The sequence below is a fragment of the Carettochelys insculpta genome, chromosome 5, assembly GCF_033958435.1.
Source record: "Carettochelys insculpta isolate YL-2023 chromosome 5, ASM3395843v1, whole genome shotgun sequence".
NCBI classification, from domain to species: domain Eukaryota; kingdom Metazoa; phylum Chordata; order Testudines; family Carettochelyidae; genus Carettochelys; species Carettochelys insculpta.
Genome location: NC_134141.1, coordinates 38,197,249 through 38,216,879, shown reverse-complemented (window position 1 = coordinate 38,216,879; position 19,631 = coordinate 38,197,249). Strand labels below are relative to the sequence as shown.

The following is a 19,631-nucleotide window of genomic DNA, read 5'->3' as shown; positions in this document are numbered from 1 at the left end:
CAGGCTAGCCACCCAAGTGCTGACCCCCTGGGCCAAAGCTTGTGTGGCTACGCCGAATCACCACCAGTAGAGCAAAATCCACACTGCTATTTTTTAGCACATTAGTCCACCAGTGCAAGACTGTCTGCCTGGGCTAGAAGGCTTGCTCCTAACTACAGTGTAGACATACCTTTGCAGCTCATTCCTGCAAGGCACTTGAGCATGTACATACTCAGTGAAATCAGTGGGACTTCTCAAGTGCTTAAAGCAAAAACATGTACTTAAGTGTTTTGCTAGACTGGGTACTGAGCACTCAGTACCTTGCAGGACTAAGGTATTACACTTTCTATGCTTCAGTTTTCAATCTGCACAAACGGTATAAGTCCCTCACTTCCTCCTAGGGATAGTGACTTACTTATTGGTGTGAACTATCTAACTTATATTTGTAAATGGCTTTGACAGCATCAGATGAGTGCTATAGAAGAATAAGATTTAATTATTATTCTTGTTCTCTGAAAATATGAGCAACTAAATATAAGGGCGCACACTTCACAAGGTAAAGCTATGCTTCAATGCTTCAGTAAATGACAGAAAATCCTAGAGAGGATTTCAGAAGCTAAGCCGGTAAAACTGTGTTTCTTATGAAATCTTCCATGTTCCAGGTAAACAGGAGAAATGGAAGAAAAACAAAATACAGGCAACAAGTGCCCCACACTAGAGTTATGACCTAAAATTACTATGTCCATGTTGTAGCAAAGCTGTGTTTAAATCTGACACACTGCAACTAATTAAAAAGTGATTTGCCTTGAAAATGTTATCGCTAGTTGTCCCTCATTCATGCATAAATTCTATTACAGTTAACATAAGTGAGTAGTGTAAATGGGTAGCATGAATGAGCTAACAGTAAGTGAGCTGAAGAGAGGCCATTCTGAGCGAGTGCCCCAGCAGATTATGGACTCATTTACTATGAACAGAACTGCATGCTGAGAAAAGTAAAATTTGTACAAAAGAAGACCTTTTCCTGGATAAAATGTTAACAAGGAAGAAACAAATCCCAAGGACACTCTGCTGCTCATCATCACTCATGGCTGAGGCAAGCAAATTGGTGTGATATAAGCAGGATGTTCCAAAATGGGTCATGGACAAGCACCCCACCTGGACTGAGGGCATGACCAACGAACTTAGTGGCACCCCACCCAGCCTGAGGGTATGACCAACAGACTGAGTAGCATCCCACCTGGGCTGAGGGCACAATCAATGAAAGGAGTGGCACCCCACCCGGGTTGAGAGGTACTATCAATGAACTGAACATCACTGCATCTAGACTGCCTCCTACCAAGAAGATAAATAGTACATCAATTTTCCACACTAGTAGGAGTCCATCAATTCAGCATATTGGGGTGACGTGCATGTTGGACTCTCACCTCAATCAACTAACAAACATTACCTGGGGTGTGGCCAGCTCCAGAGGGTGAGCGTGAGCATGTATGTACTTAATTGGGTTAAGAATTAGGCTATTAAATTGGGATAAAAATTAGACCATTAACAATTTAAGCTACCCATTACTTCTGATTTCCTTTCTAATCGCTAACTATTCAGTTTAAACATGGTTTTTCAACTGTCACCATAGGTGCATGAAAAAAATCATTTTTGCTGTGGAAATCAATCGTTCTCTGAGTTCTAATCTGGGACCTGCTGCCAGCCTGATCAACCGTGCAGCAGTGCCCGTTTTGTAACATTACCTCACCATAAAGTTACTTCTATAAAACTGGAAATTTGCTCAGCAGTCTGAGCTGTTCCCACTGTGAAGGCATCTACAATCACTTCACATATATGGGGAGAGAACATGAATCATTCCTGTTAGCAGGACAGAGCCAGCTGTGAGTTACTTCTGACAGGAAAGGCATTTACTACTACAGTTATGTAGATTGGAACCTCTGTGGTCTGGAAATCTGGCTGGGAAATCTCACGGGAACAGATTTTTCTGGTCAAATTTCCAGTCCTGCTTTGGGGTGGGTCAGAATACTAACAACATAATCTCTTTTGAAATATGATACCATTTCTCGTTCTAGTCCTGACTGAAACAGGGTAGTACAAAGAGAAAAGTGTATGTATGTGGAGAAGTCCGTTTCTTGTCTATCAACATTGTCCCACTCTGATACTCTCATATAGTTCCCTTCAGTAATGAACAGTGGATTAAAATTCAAGGTAAGAGCTCAAATTGTAAAAGTGACACACAGTCACACACAGCTGATACCAGTGGGACTCTGAACAGGAGTAACACTAGCTGTATCAGTTCCTGAGCAGGCACCACACCTGTGTGAAATTTACCATCCACTGAGGCTGGTTGTGGCTGAACTCTTATCAACCTTTAACTTGAAGACTTGGCTTACGTTTATTTAATTTTCTTGCATTCAAGTTAAAATGTAAAGTCTTGTAAAGAATGTTGATATTTACAGAGAAGGCCTTAACAGTAGAAGTGAAAACACACAAAGCACCACATGATTCAACTACCTGTAAAACTGCATGGTATGTTCTACTCATAAATCCAAGCCAGCACTGAGGAAGCAGGAGAGAGCGGTGCCATTCAGAAGGCTGAATACTAACCTGCATGACATGGCAAACAGGACATAAATTACATTAGTATTAATTTAACAACAATTATGATTTACATACATCACTAGAATTTTCAGAATAAAAACATTTCATCTGTTTATATTGTACCTAACAATACAAAATAAAAACAAACAAACAAAAAACCAGGAAACAAAACCCTAAATAAAATCTGGCTAACTGAAAGTGTACTTGAAAGTTTTTCAATAGAATGACATTAAGTTTAATGGGTCAAACTCTGCTTTCAGCCCTACAATTGAAATGCCACTGACGTTAACTACAATTTCTGCAATGTCATGTCGGATATAGTGCTTTACAAGCATAAGGCAACAAACGCACTCAGAAGAGTTTGCAAGTTAATGGGCTGATTCTAAAACACCCAAGCACATTGTTCACTGTTATGACTAGCTTACGGCAGCACTTAAATACTATTCTGACAGATCCAGTACCAATATTGAAATGCTTCTGAATTGGTAAATGGATCATAAGCAGATTAGTGTATTATTCACAAAAGAAAGCACTACACTTAGGATACATCTTCAATATGAAATAAAGTTGAATTTATCCAAGTTGAATTTGTAACACTTGATATTATGAAGTTGAAGGTAGTGTCCACACCTGCCCACAAAGTCCACAGCATGTCCCCAGTAACCACCAAAGTTCAACTGTTTCAGCAGTGCATTGCGGGGACCTATCCCACAGTTCCCTGAGCCCCATTACATTTTGGGTTTTCTTGCTGCTGCATTGTAAGAAAAAATTCCCTGAAAGCGGTTGTGAGACCGTGATGTCATCTTCCCACCCTGCATTGCCCTCAAGACAAAAGGCCATTTTTCAGAAATCTCCTTCCTCAATGAGATATTGAGTTGTCTGCTTGTGCCCTTATAGCACCTACTGTCATCTTCCCAGACTGCATTGCTCTCATTCCCCTCCCTTTGAAGCCAAAGAGCCAGTTTTCAGAAGGAAACTAGTAAAAGAGGGGAATCCCAGAGGCCAGTGGTGTCCAGTGGTTAGCATCCCTCAGAAGAAGAAGAGAAGGAAAGACAGAGTGACTCACTTTCTCACAGTTAGGCTCTCTTCCCCAGTTCAAAACCATGTGAACAGGCACCCAGGGAAAGAATACCTTCAATTCCATAGTGGATTAAAACCAGATCACACGCAGCCAGGTAGGGTCGGAATGCCAGAGGGCTTAGGTGTGTAGTAAAGTAACTGTGTGCGAGAGGGAAGGAAGAGAGAGAGCACACAAGCTCCATTCACAGGGCAGCAAGTCAGTGAGCTGGCAGTCCCATGTGTTCAGCTGTCTCTTCTCCAAGGTCTGTGCTATGCTAACAGGAACCTCAGTGGTCCCCTGGGGAAGGAACACCTTGAGCCTCCTGAGAAAACGGTACAGTACCCAATCGGATTGGTAAAGGTGCTCAGGCTGCAATAATCTATGAGCATTTCATGAAACCTGTAAATTTACTTGCATTCAGCATGGCTGGGCACTTCTTGTCCCCATTCAAGAATTATTCTACCTGTGAGCAGCAAGGATGCCTTTCTGTGTTCTGACTGGCCATGCTAACAGCCACCTCAGTTCTCCCCTGGGGAAACAACACATTTTGCTGGGGGGCAGGGCAGCAAGTCAGTGAGCTGTTGTCCCCCTGTGAACATGCAGCTAACAGGACACTGTACAGCCTATGCAGCTCCCCCGAGCCACGTGCTTTGGGAAGTGTGTGAGGGGGGAGGTGGGTTGGCGGGTGGAGCCCACAATATGGCATTTGCAGGGCTGGCCCCTGAAGAGGCTCCTGTTAGCATTGTACAGGTGCCAGGATGAAGGGGGGCAAACCCACAATATGGCTATGGCCAGGGCCAGCCCCCCAAACCTTGGGAACCAGGGGCTCTTCCGAGGTTCCTGTTAGCATGGTGCAGGCACCAGGACAGAAGTAAGGCTCCACATGGGGAACAGCCAGGGACTTCCGTTGATAATCAAGGTGACAGCCCCCAAAAACCTTTGCTGAGCGGGGGAAGACTTCCTTGCCCCCGGCAACAGCCAGCCCCTGAAAATCTTTCCCACCTTTGGAGCCCTCACTGGGTGCAAGCCAGCACATGGTGCTGTCTAGAAGCATGGTTCACAATGTGTTGCTGGCACATCTTTTTATTGGGTTGAGGCTAGCCACATGGTATGGTTTGGTCTGAGACAGACCCCTGACTGCATGGCACCTGCGGGGGAGAAGGGACCACCCCCACCGTACAAACATGAACGGCAAAAAAGAAGTTTCTCAGCCTCTCATACAAGCATGACAGCCTAGCCAGCCACGTGGTGTGGTGAGGTGGGCGCTGGCCCACTTCATGGTGCCAGGGTGGTCTAGCCCCACATGGTGAGGTGGGGGCTAGACCCCTAACTGCATGGTGACTATGGTGAGCAGGGCCTCCATGTACAAATGTGAAGCGCTGAAAAAAATATCTTGGCCTCTCCTGCTATATGCTGTGCAGGGAAGAAACCTTCACCCCACACAGGGCGGACATGGTGCCCCACTGTCTGATGTGCCGCTGTCTCATCCCAACAGCCAACCCACCACTTGGTGTGGTGGGGCAGGGACTAGCCTGCCAGTCAAACTGAGACCTTGTCTCTCATGATGGCTACATGATGGGGCTCTTTTTTGTGGCTAGATGCTGTTGCCACACTGATCAGAAAGAAAGGAATTCAAAGTGCCGGGCTTCCTCTTTCCTACTTCCTGCACTCCTGGAGAGCATGGGAAGTGAAAGCAGACAGAACGTACACCTATGGGGCATTGTGGGATACCCATGGGACACATCTGGAGGCCAATAAAAATTGATTTAAAGTAACTCTGTTTCCACAAAAACAACAAGAAGTCCTGCGGTACCTTATAGACTAACAGATATTTTGGAGCAAAAGCTTTCATGGACAAAGACCCACTTCATCAGATGCATGTTACCACACTGGCATTAATCCGACCTTTTAAATTCAAACTTGGTGTTTTGCTAAGTTGTGTGGTGGCATAAGAAAAATCGAACTTAGTGCTCCCTAAAATCAGCCCAATGGTATTTGCAGTCAAGACAGTGACATTGTACAACTGAGCTAACTGCCTTAGAATCAACTTTATGCTGTAGTGTACACATAGGCATAGTAGTGTTGGTAGGTCTCAGCCCGAACTAAACACACAAGGAACAAGAGATGCAATAGGAAAGAGATTTATTTTCTTTGTTTTTTATTTGTAATTCTAGTTTTACTTGATAGTTCAAAGTATTTTTTTCTTAAATACAAGATATTTTAGAAGAGCTACATGACACATAAAAGAAATAAATGACAAGAAAGGAGATTAGCTATGGCAAGTTAATCTAAATAAGGAGTTTTAAGGAGACATGGAAGATGGGGTTATTAGTCAAGACAGCATTTTTAAAACAAAGGAATTTATTAAAAGAAATAAAAAAAGAGCTTTGTGGGAGACAATGCCAGGATAAAATAAGCCAGACAATTTTGCCTACAGCACATCCATGTTCTTGATAATTAGTGACAATTAGGAAATACATTGATCTGAAAAAAAAATCGCTTCCCAGAAAACTGGCCATCTGCTAGTCGTTCTACAACCTATTTCAATCACACACGGGCTGTGGTTCTTCTTCTAGAAGCCCTCTTCTGCTCCCAGATCAGAAAGAGCACCTTCTTTTGAAAAAAACCATGTGTAGATACTCTGTGGGCCCTTCTTTTGAAAGAGAAGTTCTCATGGCACCATATTTTTTGACCCCTGGCCTGTTCTTTCAAAACAGCAGGAGCTGTGTGGATGCCCTCTACTGAAAGAGCAGATTGATTTTTTCCATCTGCTTTTTGTATGTGGACACGTTCTTTCAAAAGAAATTTTTCTCAGAAGAGATTTTCCAGAAGAACTTCTTTGGAAGGATCGCTGTAATACAGACGTAGCCATAGAACATGAAAACAACCACCACCATCCTGTTAACTCTGAAGGAAGAACTCAGGCCCCAATCCTACAATCCAATCCATATGGGTGACTCAGACTGCAGACTCAATCCTTCCCTGCAGTTAAGTATCTAACCATAGCTTACATAGGCCTTATTTCAGAGAACGCAGAAAAAAACAAAATAATTCTAGCTTAAAACTCAGACTAGAAATTGCAAATTTGAAATCAAGACAGAGTAAGTTGTCTTAATAACGACTGTTTGATTTTCTACCCACTGGTCAATTGTTATTTGGCTGGTCATATTCACAGCGTCTACTTCTATTAACCATTCATACAACTTAACAGTTTGCTTACTAAAAGTGCTCTACTGCACCCAAACCAACCAGCTACACTGTAATGGGACTGCTCAGATTTTTAGAAATCAGTATATGCTTAAATCTTTTGACACATCGGGGCCTAGATTTACAGACTTGTAAGCACCACCCATAGGTAAAACATAGAAAAGAAAAATTCTTGCCAAAGAACTCAGAATCACTTAATTATGTTGTTTGTTGCCTCATTTTATAACGGAGCTTTTTATAAAGAACACTGGTGTATTTAAAACTCTCAACATTGGATGAAACATCCTGACCAGCCTTTAACTTTGTAGGTTTGAATGATGCTGGATCAAACGAGAACTCTAATACTAGCAAAATCTTTGTGAATATGTAATTTTCTGCTGCTGGGCTTTTTTCTTGGTCAGATTAAATGATGGTAAATTAAAGAAGCCCTTACAAGGAGATCAAAGCCTCCTTAGCACAGATCCCAGGATCTGATCAGTTCCCTGCTACAAACCCAGGCAGGTGAGCCCCACCCCAGTGTGCACTAGACCCCACCTAAGCCTCCTAGCGTGGAGTGGCTGGCAAGGAAGGGCGAGACCAAGGACAAGGTACAAGTGAGTGAAACAAAGTAATTATTTTATTAAACTAACTATCAAAACAACAAGCTAACCTTACTTAAAACCCTTAATAATAACTATAAACTCTACTACTACTGCTAGATACATTGCTGAAGTGATGATTCCTGAATGCAATTATAAGATTTTTATTGAACCGGAAGGCAAAAATTAATTTGTTATTGAGGAGGGAAAGGTATAAAGGGTTAGAAGTTTAAGATCCCTGCTGCAAACTTATACAGGCGGAGTGAAGGGTGCTAACCCCAGCGCCTGACCGGGGGCAGGGCGCTACACCTGCCCCGAAACATAAACCTGGGAGCAGTCAAGGTTGTCTCCCCTATTTGTGGGAGGCCTTCCGTTTCCCTCTGTGGGTTTTATTTATAAGTTGCTCCTGGGAGGCCTTAGCTCTCCTCCAGGAAGCACTGTGTTGGCAGCCTGTGGGAGGTGAGGACGCTGAGCCTTCACTCAGAATTATATATAAACGGAGGAATATATAGGTAAAACAGGGTGAGGGCTAATACCTTCCTAAATATTAATACTTCAATATGTACTATAACGACAACACTAATAATATAAATAATTAACAATTAATAATTAAATGTGCTGTATTTGAATACCCTGGGCTCTCAGGCCCGGCCCTGACAGTCAGGCCCTCGGGTACTGCGCCGACCCCGTCAGGCTGGCACACCGTAGGGGCGCGACCCCTACTCCCCCTTTGGGGGCCCCGATGTCCCAGGTGTGTGTGTGTGGAGTGTCAGTCCAGGTAAGTTTACGTGTCTTGACATTTGTGGTCCAATCTGGTAGAATGAGTCGTGTCCAGGTAGAGTGAAAAGGCCGGTGGTCAAAACGGCAGTGCTGGTGAGGTGGGCGTGGAGGTGTTAAAGATGGCAGCCTCTGGGTTTGGCAGCCAGGAGAGCAGTACCCGCCTGACGGCGGGCCAGTTCGACACCTAGCTGCCACCCCACAGAGACCACTTGCTGCCGCTTGGGAGAGGAGCTGCTGCTTGAGAGCGTAGGTGCCACTTGAGTCCGGTCAGCACCGCAGGTGTAGTGGCGGCGCTGAAGTGATTTAGCTCAAGGATAGCGATTTCAGCTAATCTTCGCCGCTCTGGGCTGGCCTAAGGGCTTGGCGGACACCGTGGATGCAGCCACGCCTCCCTATGTGGAGTAGCAGGGTCTAGCCTGTGTCCTCCAGGGCCACAGAATGGCTTGAGGCACCTGCTTATATGCAGGGAGTTCATGCATGATTCATAATTCTAAATGCATATTCATGATTTTACCTGCAGTTTTCAATCAGGTCCTCTGGGGCTTGGAAGGTGCTAGAAGTTCTTACCTCTGCCCAATCAGAGGCCTAGAATTCAAACACCTAATCATGAATAATTCATGAGTTCAGGTTACCAGGGGAGCTAACTGACAAAAGTGACCGTTGGTAATGCTGCTAAATGGAAGCCTGTGACACTTTAGAATTTCATGTGTCTGCACTGATTTTACACAGCCAAAGGCATGTATTCCCTGGCCCACGGGGACGCTTATGTCCAGGGATGTTAAATATCCTGACATCTGCCATGGGGCAGATCTTTTCAAGCCCCCTGCAAGGAATCATAGAGTTCTGCCACACCCTGCTTCAGTGCTGTTTTTAGAAGGTCCTGCCACGCCAGGCAGTCTGAAATTTTGGGGAAATCCTAGCTTACACGCAGCAGCTCAGTCTATTTAGGCTTAACATCTTAAATGATGATGTTTCCTCTATTAAATAAGACACAAGCAAAGAAGTTGTGCAGGAAGCTCTGGGTTTTGTACTTTTCTCGATTTTCAAGTTTTCTTTTTTTTAAGTTAACTGTTGGTAAAACACAGGAAAGAATGCAGCTACCGATGTAAGTACAACTCTTGTCCAACTGGGTAAAACCAGAAGCCATGCAATAAAACCCAAACTAGAGAGGGGACTTTGGATACATTTTCTGTTTCAGCATTTGCTCTTGCCCCGCTATGGACAATCCTTTGTGTACAGTTTTAATTCATACAGTGTGGATGCATAGCCAGCAGAGGGCATGTGTGATATTTTATAAGACTATCAAAATAAATCTCAGCTGCAGCCCATTTAGGATAATACTGTTACCATACCTAATCTGGGATGTCATTTTAAAGAAAATTTTAGGGATTCTGTTTATGTCAATAAGAACTAAGATTGTTAGAAATTTGTGAGTCAGGAAGCATGGGCGCCATAGGTTTTGTGTATGACCTTGAGTAAATCATTCCAGCCTTTAGTTAGCAGGGCACTTGAGCCCATGGCTAGCTTTAAAACTCATGATAAAAAGTCCTTCCTGAATGTGGATACGTGCCTGAATTGGAGACTAACTGCTGCTCTGAGTAGGGACAGACTGCAAATGTTTTTAAGTCCAATTGCAATCATGGGGACCTTCACAAATATTTAAATACTTCACTGAACTAAGGCCTTAACTGTTTGGTGGCCCAGCTGACACAAATAATAGGGACTATCATTCCTAGGTAGAACACACACACACACACACACACACACACTCTCTCTCTCTCTCTCTCTCTCTCTCTCTCTCTCCCCCCCACCCCCGCTTTTTGGTCATACTATAATTAGGGGAAAAAAACATTCAATACTAAGGCTAAAACTCCAACCATAGTGCACCCTCAATTAATTTTGCTGCAGTAATGGATCCCATGCAGCATAGTCCAATAGTAGGAACAGGACTAAAAAGCACAAACACCACAACACCTGAGCACAAAAGGGGAAAGTAGAACTAGTGTGGGCTATTCTGAATATTCTCACCTTTATATTTTCCAAATACAGCTCCTAAAACATTAGGTTGCATTATACCTTTAAATTAAGTGATTATCCTTAAAAAATACAAAACAAAACAAAAAAAAACACACCACAAAATGAGAATAACATGATTTGCCCTGTACTTCACAAAGATATACTTCATCATGGTACAACTGGAAAGCTTACTTAGAATATAGCAGACACTCTCTATCATTATGTGTATGTGCCTGGTACCTAATCATCATCAGAATTTAGTATGAGGGGGGCCTAGGAACAGAAATCTGAGTGAGAGTTCTCACTCATTCCTACCCACTTCCTCTATAATGGCAGTGCATCCTGCAGGACCCATAGGATCTTAGTTCTGCTGCTAGTCCTAGGCAGGACACACTCTAGGATCTCCAGTCACAGATGAGGATCCCATTTTACTAGGTGATGTACAAGGAACAAGAAGGTGGTCCCTTCCTCAAACTGCTTACAACTGAAGTGGGGTCCCACTCCTGGTTGTGACCTATGGCAAAATTTCAATACAAATAATCACAATAATTGATAATAATGGTATAGAATTTAGTTCTAATAAGCCTTCCTTGTTTTAGAGACGCATCTAAGAGGAGGAATTAAGATGTCACTGTTCACATACTTTTGTTCCAGAAGAATGACTCAAATACAGTTCACTTTCTCTCCATTAAAGAAATAAAAGAGCAGTAGCTGAATAAATGCTTTAATGCATCTAACTCAAAGCATACATTTATAGAACCATCAAAACATATGGCCCATGATGAGAACATATGTGTCTATTCGTACAGGTCCATTTTCATAATAAAAACAAGTGAAGCCTAAAAAATGATTATACCCTGTAAGATCATCATATAAATGATTTCAAACTACTGAACCAGTAGCAGATAATTATTGGCCAGTCTAGCCCCAACAATAACGAATCTTAGAGATTTCTTGCAAAACAGCAGTCCAGATACATGGCAAGGTGGGCCCTTTAGAAAATAATAAAGTAGATACACATGATTTAAGTGAACTTTGACCAAAGTAACTACAGTAACTCGAATGTTCTTTTGAAGGCACATTGCCAAGCTTCATTTACCAAACAATACAACAGTACTGGAACATTTGTGGGGAGAGACAAGCTGCTTCTTTAAGTAACTAGTGACCAGTAAAGAGCAATATGATACTTTAAATACACAACTGTTTATTGAGTGCATGTTCTGCTTCCCACAAGAAATGAACTCAAACAACATGGAGCGAAAAATCCCTGCAACTTAATCTACTCTTTTTGATATCATGTGGGAGACGAAAATTAACAACCTAGTTCCCTTAAGACGTAATAGCCAATTACCTTTGCACTAATGTTATGTTATGTTTGAATAGCAGCTAAGAACATTTTTTCCCCATGGAACTATAGACTACTAGAGCTGGAAGGGACCTTGGGAGGTCATCAAGTCCAGTGTCTTGCACTCACAGGAACTGGACTTGATTTGGTTAAAAATATATAAGCATATAGAACAATTTACATAACTTCTCCTCCTCAGATACATAACACATACCATTTCCTCATATATAAACACACATACAGAGCAGAACCTGGTTAATCTATACATCAGAGGTGGGGAAACCCCAGCCTACAGTCCAGACCCAGACTGGGGCTTGTCTGGATCCAGACCCTGAAGCTCGGAGTTCTCCTCCAGAGCATCTGGCCTGTGATGAAGTTAGGGGTGCAGAGCCCTGAGCTCTGTGGGACAGATCAGGCAAGCCAGGGCCGAACCCAGACCACAGGCTTTGCTGGGGGCAGGGAGAGCAGGCAGCGGCTTGGTATAGATCCGTTACTGCTCTCTGCTGTTCCCCCGGTCAGGGGAAGGGAAGCCGCAGTGGCCAAGGCAGCCCTGCCCACAATCTTCACCCTGCTACTCTGACTGGCCAGAATTCTGTCGAATTAGATTAGCATCGGGAGGGGAATGCAGAGATGTGTGTGCCCAAGGATTAGCAGATAAGTGGTCCCCTGGTGCCCAGACCCTGCAGCCCTCAACCATCCTTCTCCCATCCAGACTCTTATTCCCCACATGCTTCCTGCACCATCTGTCCCATCCAGACTCCTCACCCACACCCTACTCCTGAGGTGAGCCTGATTGGTCTGTAGCTCCTCTGATCCTTCTTCCTTTTTTTTAAAAGATGGGCACTACATTTGCCTTTTTTTAAATCATCCTGGACCTCCCCCAATCAACACACCAGTTTTCAGAGATAATAACCAATGGCTCTGCAATCACATCAGCAAACTCTTTCAGCACCTTCGGACGGATACATTAGATCAAGTCTTATGGATGTCCAATTTTTCTAAACAGTCCTTAACCTGCTCTTTCACCATTAAGAGCTGCTCACCTTCTTCCCACAATGTGCTGCCCCGTGCAGCTGTCTGGGAGCTGACCTTGTCTGTGAAGACTGAGGAAAAAAGCTGTGAATACTTCAGTTTTTTCCACTTCTGTCCCTTGAGTGCCTTCCACATTTAGGAACAGTCTCACTTTCCCTGATCATCATCTTGTTGCTGACATACCTATAGAAATCCTTCTGGTTAACCTTCACATCCCTTGGTAAATACAACTCCAGCTGCACTTTGGCTTTCCTGATTGTCTGCATGCTTGAGCAAATTTTTTCCCTCTTTCTAGTTATCTGTTCTAGCTTCCATTTCTGGTGAGCTTCATTTTTGTATGCTTCAGACAAAGTGGGTTTTACCACCAAAAGCTTAAGCCCAAATAAATTCATTAGTCTTTAAATGTGCTACACGATGCCTCACTGTTTTTGCATGTACAGACTAACATGGCTACTCTCTAAGACTTGCTTTTGTGTATAAGCTCACTGAAAATCTCTGTTAAACTAAGTATGTCTCCTGACATATTTGCTTTTTTTCCTTTAACCTTTTTTCTCTACTTTTAGATAGTTTGTTCTTGCAGCCTTAATTAGACTTCTTTAAAATACAGCCAGCTCCATTGGACTTCTTTTTGCCACATATTAGCCTCCCAGGGGATCCTATCCATCAGTTCCCTGAGGGAGACAAAGTCTGCTTATTTGAAGTCCAGAGCCTATATTGTGCTGCTCTTTCTTCCTTTAACTAGGATTCTGAACTCAATCATCTCATGATCACTCCTGCCCAAGTTGCTACCTAGTTCTATTTCCCCTACCAATTCTGCCTTGCTTGTGAGTCTGTAGTGACCCACTCAAGGTCTTTCTTGGCAGTCCCATCGGTGCCCATGTACAGAAGTATGAATGGGTAACAGTCTGATGGCTTGATCAGTTTTGGCAGACACTCTAACATCCTGAACTCTAGCTCCAGGCAGCAGCATGTCTCAAGTTTCCTGCTCTGGATGGCAGACAGATGACTCTTCCCCTGAGAAAGGAGTCCCTGATCCCCATCACTCATCTCTTCCTCTTGGGAATGGTGGTCATGGAACGTCCTCCCTTAGGACAATGCTTTCTGTTTGATGGGCTCATCTTCTGAGCCCTTTCTTCAGATAACTCTTCCAAATCATTCTCCACCTTAGTATTGCACAGAGAAACTGAAATTAGGTACTTACCTCTTTATGTTCCTTATCCCATTCTTGCACCAACTCCCAGTTTATCATCTCAGTACCAACCTCCAAGCCTGAGGGTTCCTCATTACAGTCTCTTCCCTCTGGGCTCCTTCTCAAAATCCTTGCATTCTATCAACATGGCTCCCATACCAATTCTAAATCTCTCTCTCTTGAACCATCCTCTCTATTCTCAGCCTCGTCAGATTGTCCAACCACTCCTAATCTTCCCACGTCTACATAAACAGTTCTTTGTCCAATCTGACTTCACTCACCATTGTCACTCGCTTCTAATGCCAGCGCCTACAGTGATCCAATTTCAATGACATCCTCTGGCTCCTAGTCCTACTATTCCTCCCTCACCCTCCAGAGCACATTGTTTGACCCATTCTCTATCCTTCTACCACACTTCCCAGCCCTCTACATTTCAGTCAAGCTGCTGCATCCTCTACTCAGCCTGTGCCCAAACGAGGGACCTCTGAGAGCACTCAAGGGGCAGGCTTCTTGCTCTCAGGTCCATTGACTGATGACACAGACAGCTCTGAATGCCAGGAAGAGTAACTGCAGGCAAAATCTCATTCTGCTCCTGAAATTCAGGCTGGGCCATGCTCAATTCAAGCCAATCCTTTGGAGAATGTAGCTGCCAAACTAGCAGGGTTGTATGAAACATGTGGGCACAGAGATTCTTCAAAACACTTAAGACTTCATCAGTTTTTTCTGACAGATAGAACATCTTGGTACCATCGTTGGCCAAATTACTAGTCTTGGCTTCAAACCTGGAGGAGCCAGAGCTGTGCAAACAGCTTTCAGCAATCTCTAAAATATGAACAAAAAATAGTGTTTCCCCCCAACCTTATTCCTTATGAGCAATTTCAGGTGAAACTTGGAAGGGGAAAAAAAAACCAGCCTGACAGCACCTGACATTGCAAATTTCAGCCCAAAGTATTGACATTTAGCAGTTACAAACAAATGAAAGCATGTTCTTATAACAGTGTTTATCAACTTGAACTATAGATGGCTCTGCTAATTTCACCTCTAATTTTAACTTCCAGATATTTGTATGTGGGAAGATGGCTCCTGCTAGAATAAAGGACAGAGGGAACAATCATGGCAGCTGTGTCTTCTGAACCTTTATTTTGTTGTTGCATGAATAAAGAAATAGTTGTTGGCACTCTTCTGAAACCTGTTTTAAAATTTTTATCTAACACTATGTTGTGATCATTCCTGGAGGAGCTATTTTTGGCCCAGATTTAATTTATGTCCTGTGAACAGAACCTTTTTACTAAGATGTACATACCAAACCAACTCTTTTCTTTTACGAACTCTTAAACTAACATGTGTACTTGTCCTTGCAAATGCTCAATCTGACATGAAAAATGGAACAGGAATATTCGTTTCCCAAGCGCCTATCTAGCTACTCATTTGTTTTCCCCGTACAGTTTCCAAAGATCAGTTTTCATATCTACTGTAATACCATAATTCTATACTCCCTGTAAGATTTGGTAACAAGCCTTCTTATTTTCTGTAATGATTAACTAGATGATCATTTCTTGTACCTTTTCCAAAACCACACAAATTTAGCTGTTACAACTCCAGGTTACTGAAGTTCAATGCATAGAATCAGCAACATCAGCCTATTTCTAAGAGTTGGAAACATTAAAGAGAGATGCTGTGTTATTACTACTCTAACAAGGAGGTGGAGGTCACTCCCTATGCTGGAATCCCATAATTGTTGTTCAGAGGCACTACAGTGCTGTACCCTGAATAGGGACAACTACTGAGAGGAGGAAAAGCAAAACCCATAACTTGTAGATAGTATGTCCAAATTAAAGTAAACGAATGTGACTTTATGGGGAATAGGAAAAAGAAAGCAGCAAACAATTTCTGAAAAGGAGAAGAGCCGAGAATGCTTACCTCATGAATAAGAGCTATTAACATCTGCTGGAAATTGCGCCCTCTACTAGCCAGAAAACGACTGATAGGTTTGCCATCCTTGCCCATGTGGATTGGAAGGTCGTAACATAGCAACATGCCAGCTTAAAAAAAACCAAACATACAAATTGCATCAACATAAATTACTGCTAAATAGAACAAAAGAGGTTCATGCACAACAGCTCAATACCATTATTAAGAAAGCACATACAATGTTTCCAAAGTTACATTTTAAAATGAGAGTGACACTGATGAGTGGAGAGAAGTATTTTGGAGTCACTTAATGATTCATGCTTCTTAGTCTGCTGAATATTTAGGCTCATCACTTAGAGGATGAGTTCAGACACTGAAGTAAGTAAAAAACCTGGAGATCTGGGAGTTGGTTTGGAAATAGGAGGGATCTTGGGCTATAACAGCAGAGAAAAGAGGGACTAGGCAGAACTGGCAGGCAAAATCAAATCAATATCTTATATGCTATATATAACTGCAAGATATACGGGTAATAAGCAAGAAGAACTTGAAGTCCTAATAAATAAACACAACTATGGTATCATGGAGGCTTGATAAGCTAATACGCATGATTGCAATATTGGTATAGAAGGGTACAGCTTACTCAGGAAAGATACGCAGGGTAAACAGGGAGAAGGTGTTACCTTATATATGAAAAATGTGCACACCTGGACTGAAGTAGAAATAGATGCAGCAGACAGATGCCATGAGAGTCTCTGGGTTAGGTTAAAGGGGTAAAAATCAAGGGTGAGGTCATGCCAGGGGTCTACTAAAGACCACCTACCTAGTTAGAAGAGGTGGATGAGGCTTTTTCTAAGCAACTAACAAAATCATCCAAAATGCAGGATTTGGTGGTGACTGGGGACTTAAACTATCCAGACATACACTGGGAAACTAACACAGTGAGGCACAGACTATACAGAAAGACCAGGAACTGGTTGAGAATTTGAAAGGGCAAGGCAGCTTGGGAAAAAGTGACCATGAAATCAGAGTTGATGATTTTAAAGAATTGTGAAAGGCAGAAGAGCAAAATAGAGACCATAGATTTCAGGAAGGCAGATTTTGATAAACTCAGAACTAGTAAGTAAGGTCCCACGGGAAGCAAGATTAAGATCAAAAACAGCTAAAGTGAGTTGGCAGTTTTTTAAAGAGACACTTTAACAGCCCAAAAGCAAGCTATACCACTGTGTAGGTAAGGTAGAAAGTTTGGCAAAAGACCACTTTGGCTCAGCCAGGAGATCGTGCACAAGCTCAAAATCAAAAAGGAGTCATATAAAAAGTGGAAATGAGGAGCTTTTTTCAAAGGATGAATATAAGAAAACAATATGTGTATGCAGGGGCAAGATTAGAAAGGCAAAGGCAGAAAACAAGCTCAACCTAACTAGAGACATAAAGGCTAACAAGAAGACATTCTATAAATATATCACAAGCAAGAGGAACACCAAGGACAGGTAGGCCCATTGCTCAGTGAGGAGCAAGAAACAATATTAGGAATTTTGGAAATGGCAGAGGTGCTTAATGACTTCTTTGTTTTGGTCTTTACCAAGAAGCCAGATGAGGAAACGCCTAACATAGTGAATGCTAGTGGGAAGGGGGTAGGTTTAGAAGATAAAATAAAAAAAGAACAAGTTAGAAATAACTTAGAAAAGTTAGATATCTACAAGTCACCAGGGCCTGATGAAATACATCCTAGAATACTTAAGGAGCTGATAGAGAAGCCTTTAACTGTCATCTTTAAAAAGTCCTGGAAGTCGGGAGAGATTCCAGAAGAGTAGAAAAGGGGAAATACAGTGCCCATGTATAGAAAGGGGAAAAAAGAACAACCCCACCAACTACAGACCTGTCAATTTAACTTCTGTGCCAGGAAACATAATGGAGCAAGTAATTAAGGAATTCACCTGCAAATATCTGGAAGAAAATAAGGTGATAGGTAACAGCCAGAATGGATTTGTAAAGCACACATCATGCCAGACCAATCTGAAAGCTTTCCTTAATAGGATAATAAGTCTTGTGGATATGGGAAAAATGGTGGATGTGGTATACCTAGACTTTAGTAAGGCATTTGATCAATAAACTTGACAAACACAACTTAGATGGGGCTATTATAAGGTAGGTGCATAATTGGCTGGATAACCATTCTCAGGGAGTAGTTATTAATGGCTCACAGTCATGCTAGAAGGGCATAACAAGTGGGATTCCATAGGGGTCTGTTTTGGGACCTGTTCTATTCAATATCTTCATCAACCATTTATATATTGGCATAGAGAATACGCTTATTAAGTTTGCATGTGATACCAAGGTGGAAGGGGTTCCAACTGCTTTGGAGTAAAGGGTCAGAATTCAAAATGATCTAGACAAACTGCAGAAATGGTAAACAGGATGAAGTTTAATAAAGACAAATGCAAAGCACTCCACTTTGGAAGGAATAATCAGTTTCTCACATACAGAATGGGAAGCGATTGTCTAAGCAGGAGTACTGAAGAAAGGGATCTAGGGGTCATAGTGGACCACAAGTTAAAGATGATTTAAGAGTGTGACGCTGTTGTAAAAAAAGCAAACATGAGTCTGGGATGAATTAACAGAGAAGTCATTCTTCTGCTCTACTCAGCACTCCTTAGGCCTCAATTGGAGTACTCTATACTGTTCTGGGCACCACATTTCAAGAAAGAGGTGGAGAAACTGGAGAAGTTGCCCTTCTCTGGTCCACGAATGATTAAAGATCCAGAGAACTTGAGCTATAAGGGAAGACTGAAAGAACTGGGCTTGTTTAGTTTAGAAGAGAGAAGACAGAGGGGACATGATAGTGGTTTTCAAGTACCTAAAAGAGGGTTACAAGGAGGAAGGAGAAAAATTGTTCTCCTTGGCCTCTGAAGATATGACAAAGAGCAATGGGCTTAAACTGCAGCAAGGGAGGTTTAGGTTGGACATCAGGAAAAACGTCCTGTCAGGGTGGTTAAACACTGGAATAAACTGCCTCGGGAGGCTGTGGAATCTCCATCACCGGAGATATTTAAGAGCAGGTTAGATAGATAGCTACCAAGGATGGTCTAGATGGTTCCTGGTCCTGCCATGAAAGCAGAGGACTGGACTCAAAGACCTCTTAAGGGCCCCTTCCAGTTCTAGTGTTCTATGATTCTATGAAGAGGCAGGCAGAAGGGCCCTGTTAAAGTTATACAGTATGTAAAAAGATTTACCTGAGTTGCTTGGGTCCTTAATATTTTTTTTCAAATAAAATGAAAATGTACCTGCTTAATTTAAATCACTACTCTTGGGTGGGGTTCGGGATGAGGGGTCAGCTTTCAGGCTGCCCAGGGGAGACAGGACACAGCCCCCTCTCAACACAGCAGCTTGGAGTCAGATGAGCAGTGCCTGTCCATGGCCACTACAGCTGCAGCAGGCACAGCTGAGGGAGGGGGTGCATGCCCCCAGCTGGGGCAGGTCTGGGTCTATCTGCCCTTCGGAGCCCTGCACCTAGAGTGAGGAATGCAGCAAACTGCACACTTTCCCTTTCCTCTTGATGAAAAGGAACAGCTAGCCATGTTCCCTTATGAATTGGGGCGGGAGGGTGAGCAAAGCGTCAGCTCTCCCCACCCTCTCTAGAGGGCACCTAGGCAGTAGGAGGCTCAGGATGAGGCTCCTGGACAGGGGATGGGGGTAGGAGGGCACCCCCCCAGCCAGCCCCTTTCACCTGCCTGGTGATTCTGTCTCTTTTCTATATGGCTTGATGAGCAGCTCAAATACACAGTACAGTAAACTCTGTTTTAACCAGTATTCTAACAACCAGACTTCTCAGTTAATTGGCATTTCGCCCCATGTGTGCATGGCCAGTGGCTCCTCTGCTCTCCCACCTAAGTGCCTGCCGCCCAGAGTGGCTCCCCACTGTTCCCACCAACAAGG

General features: G+C 43.0%; 1 protein-coding gene across 1 annotated transcript in view; it reads right to left on the bottom strand.

Annotated features, from left to right (window-relative positions):
• Nucleotides 1-19,631, bottom strand: part of FOCAD (focadhesin) — a 165,944-nt gene that overhangs the window by 51,568 nt on the left and 94,745 nt on the right. The window contains exons 21-22 of the mRNA XM_074994977.1: nucleotides 15,708-15,829; nucleotides 2,494-2,586 (exon numbers count right to left, since the gene is read on the bottom strand). Of these exons, the coding sequence (XP_074851078.1) occupies nucleotides 2,494-2,586; nucleotides 15,708-15,829 (215 nt within the window). The remainder of the gene's footprint in view (nucleotides 1-2,493; nucleotides 2,587-15,707; nucleotides 15,830-19,631) is intronic.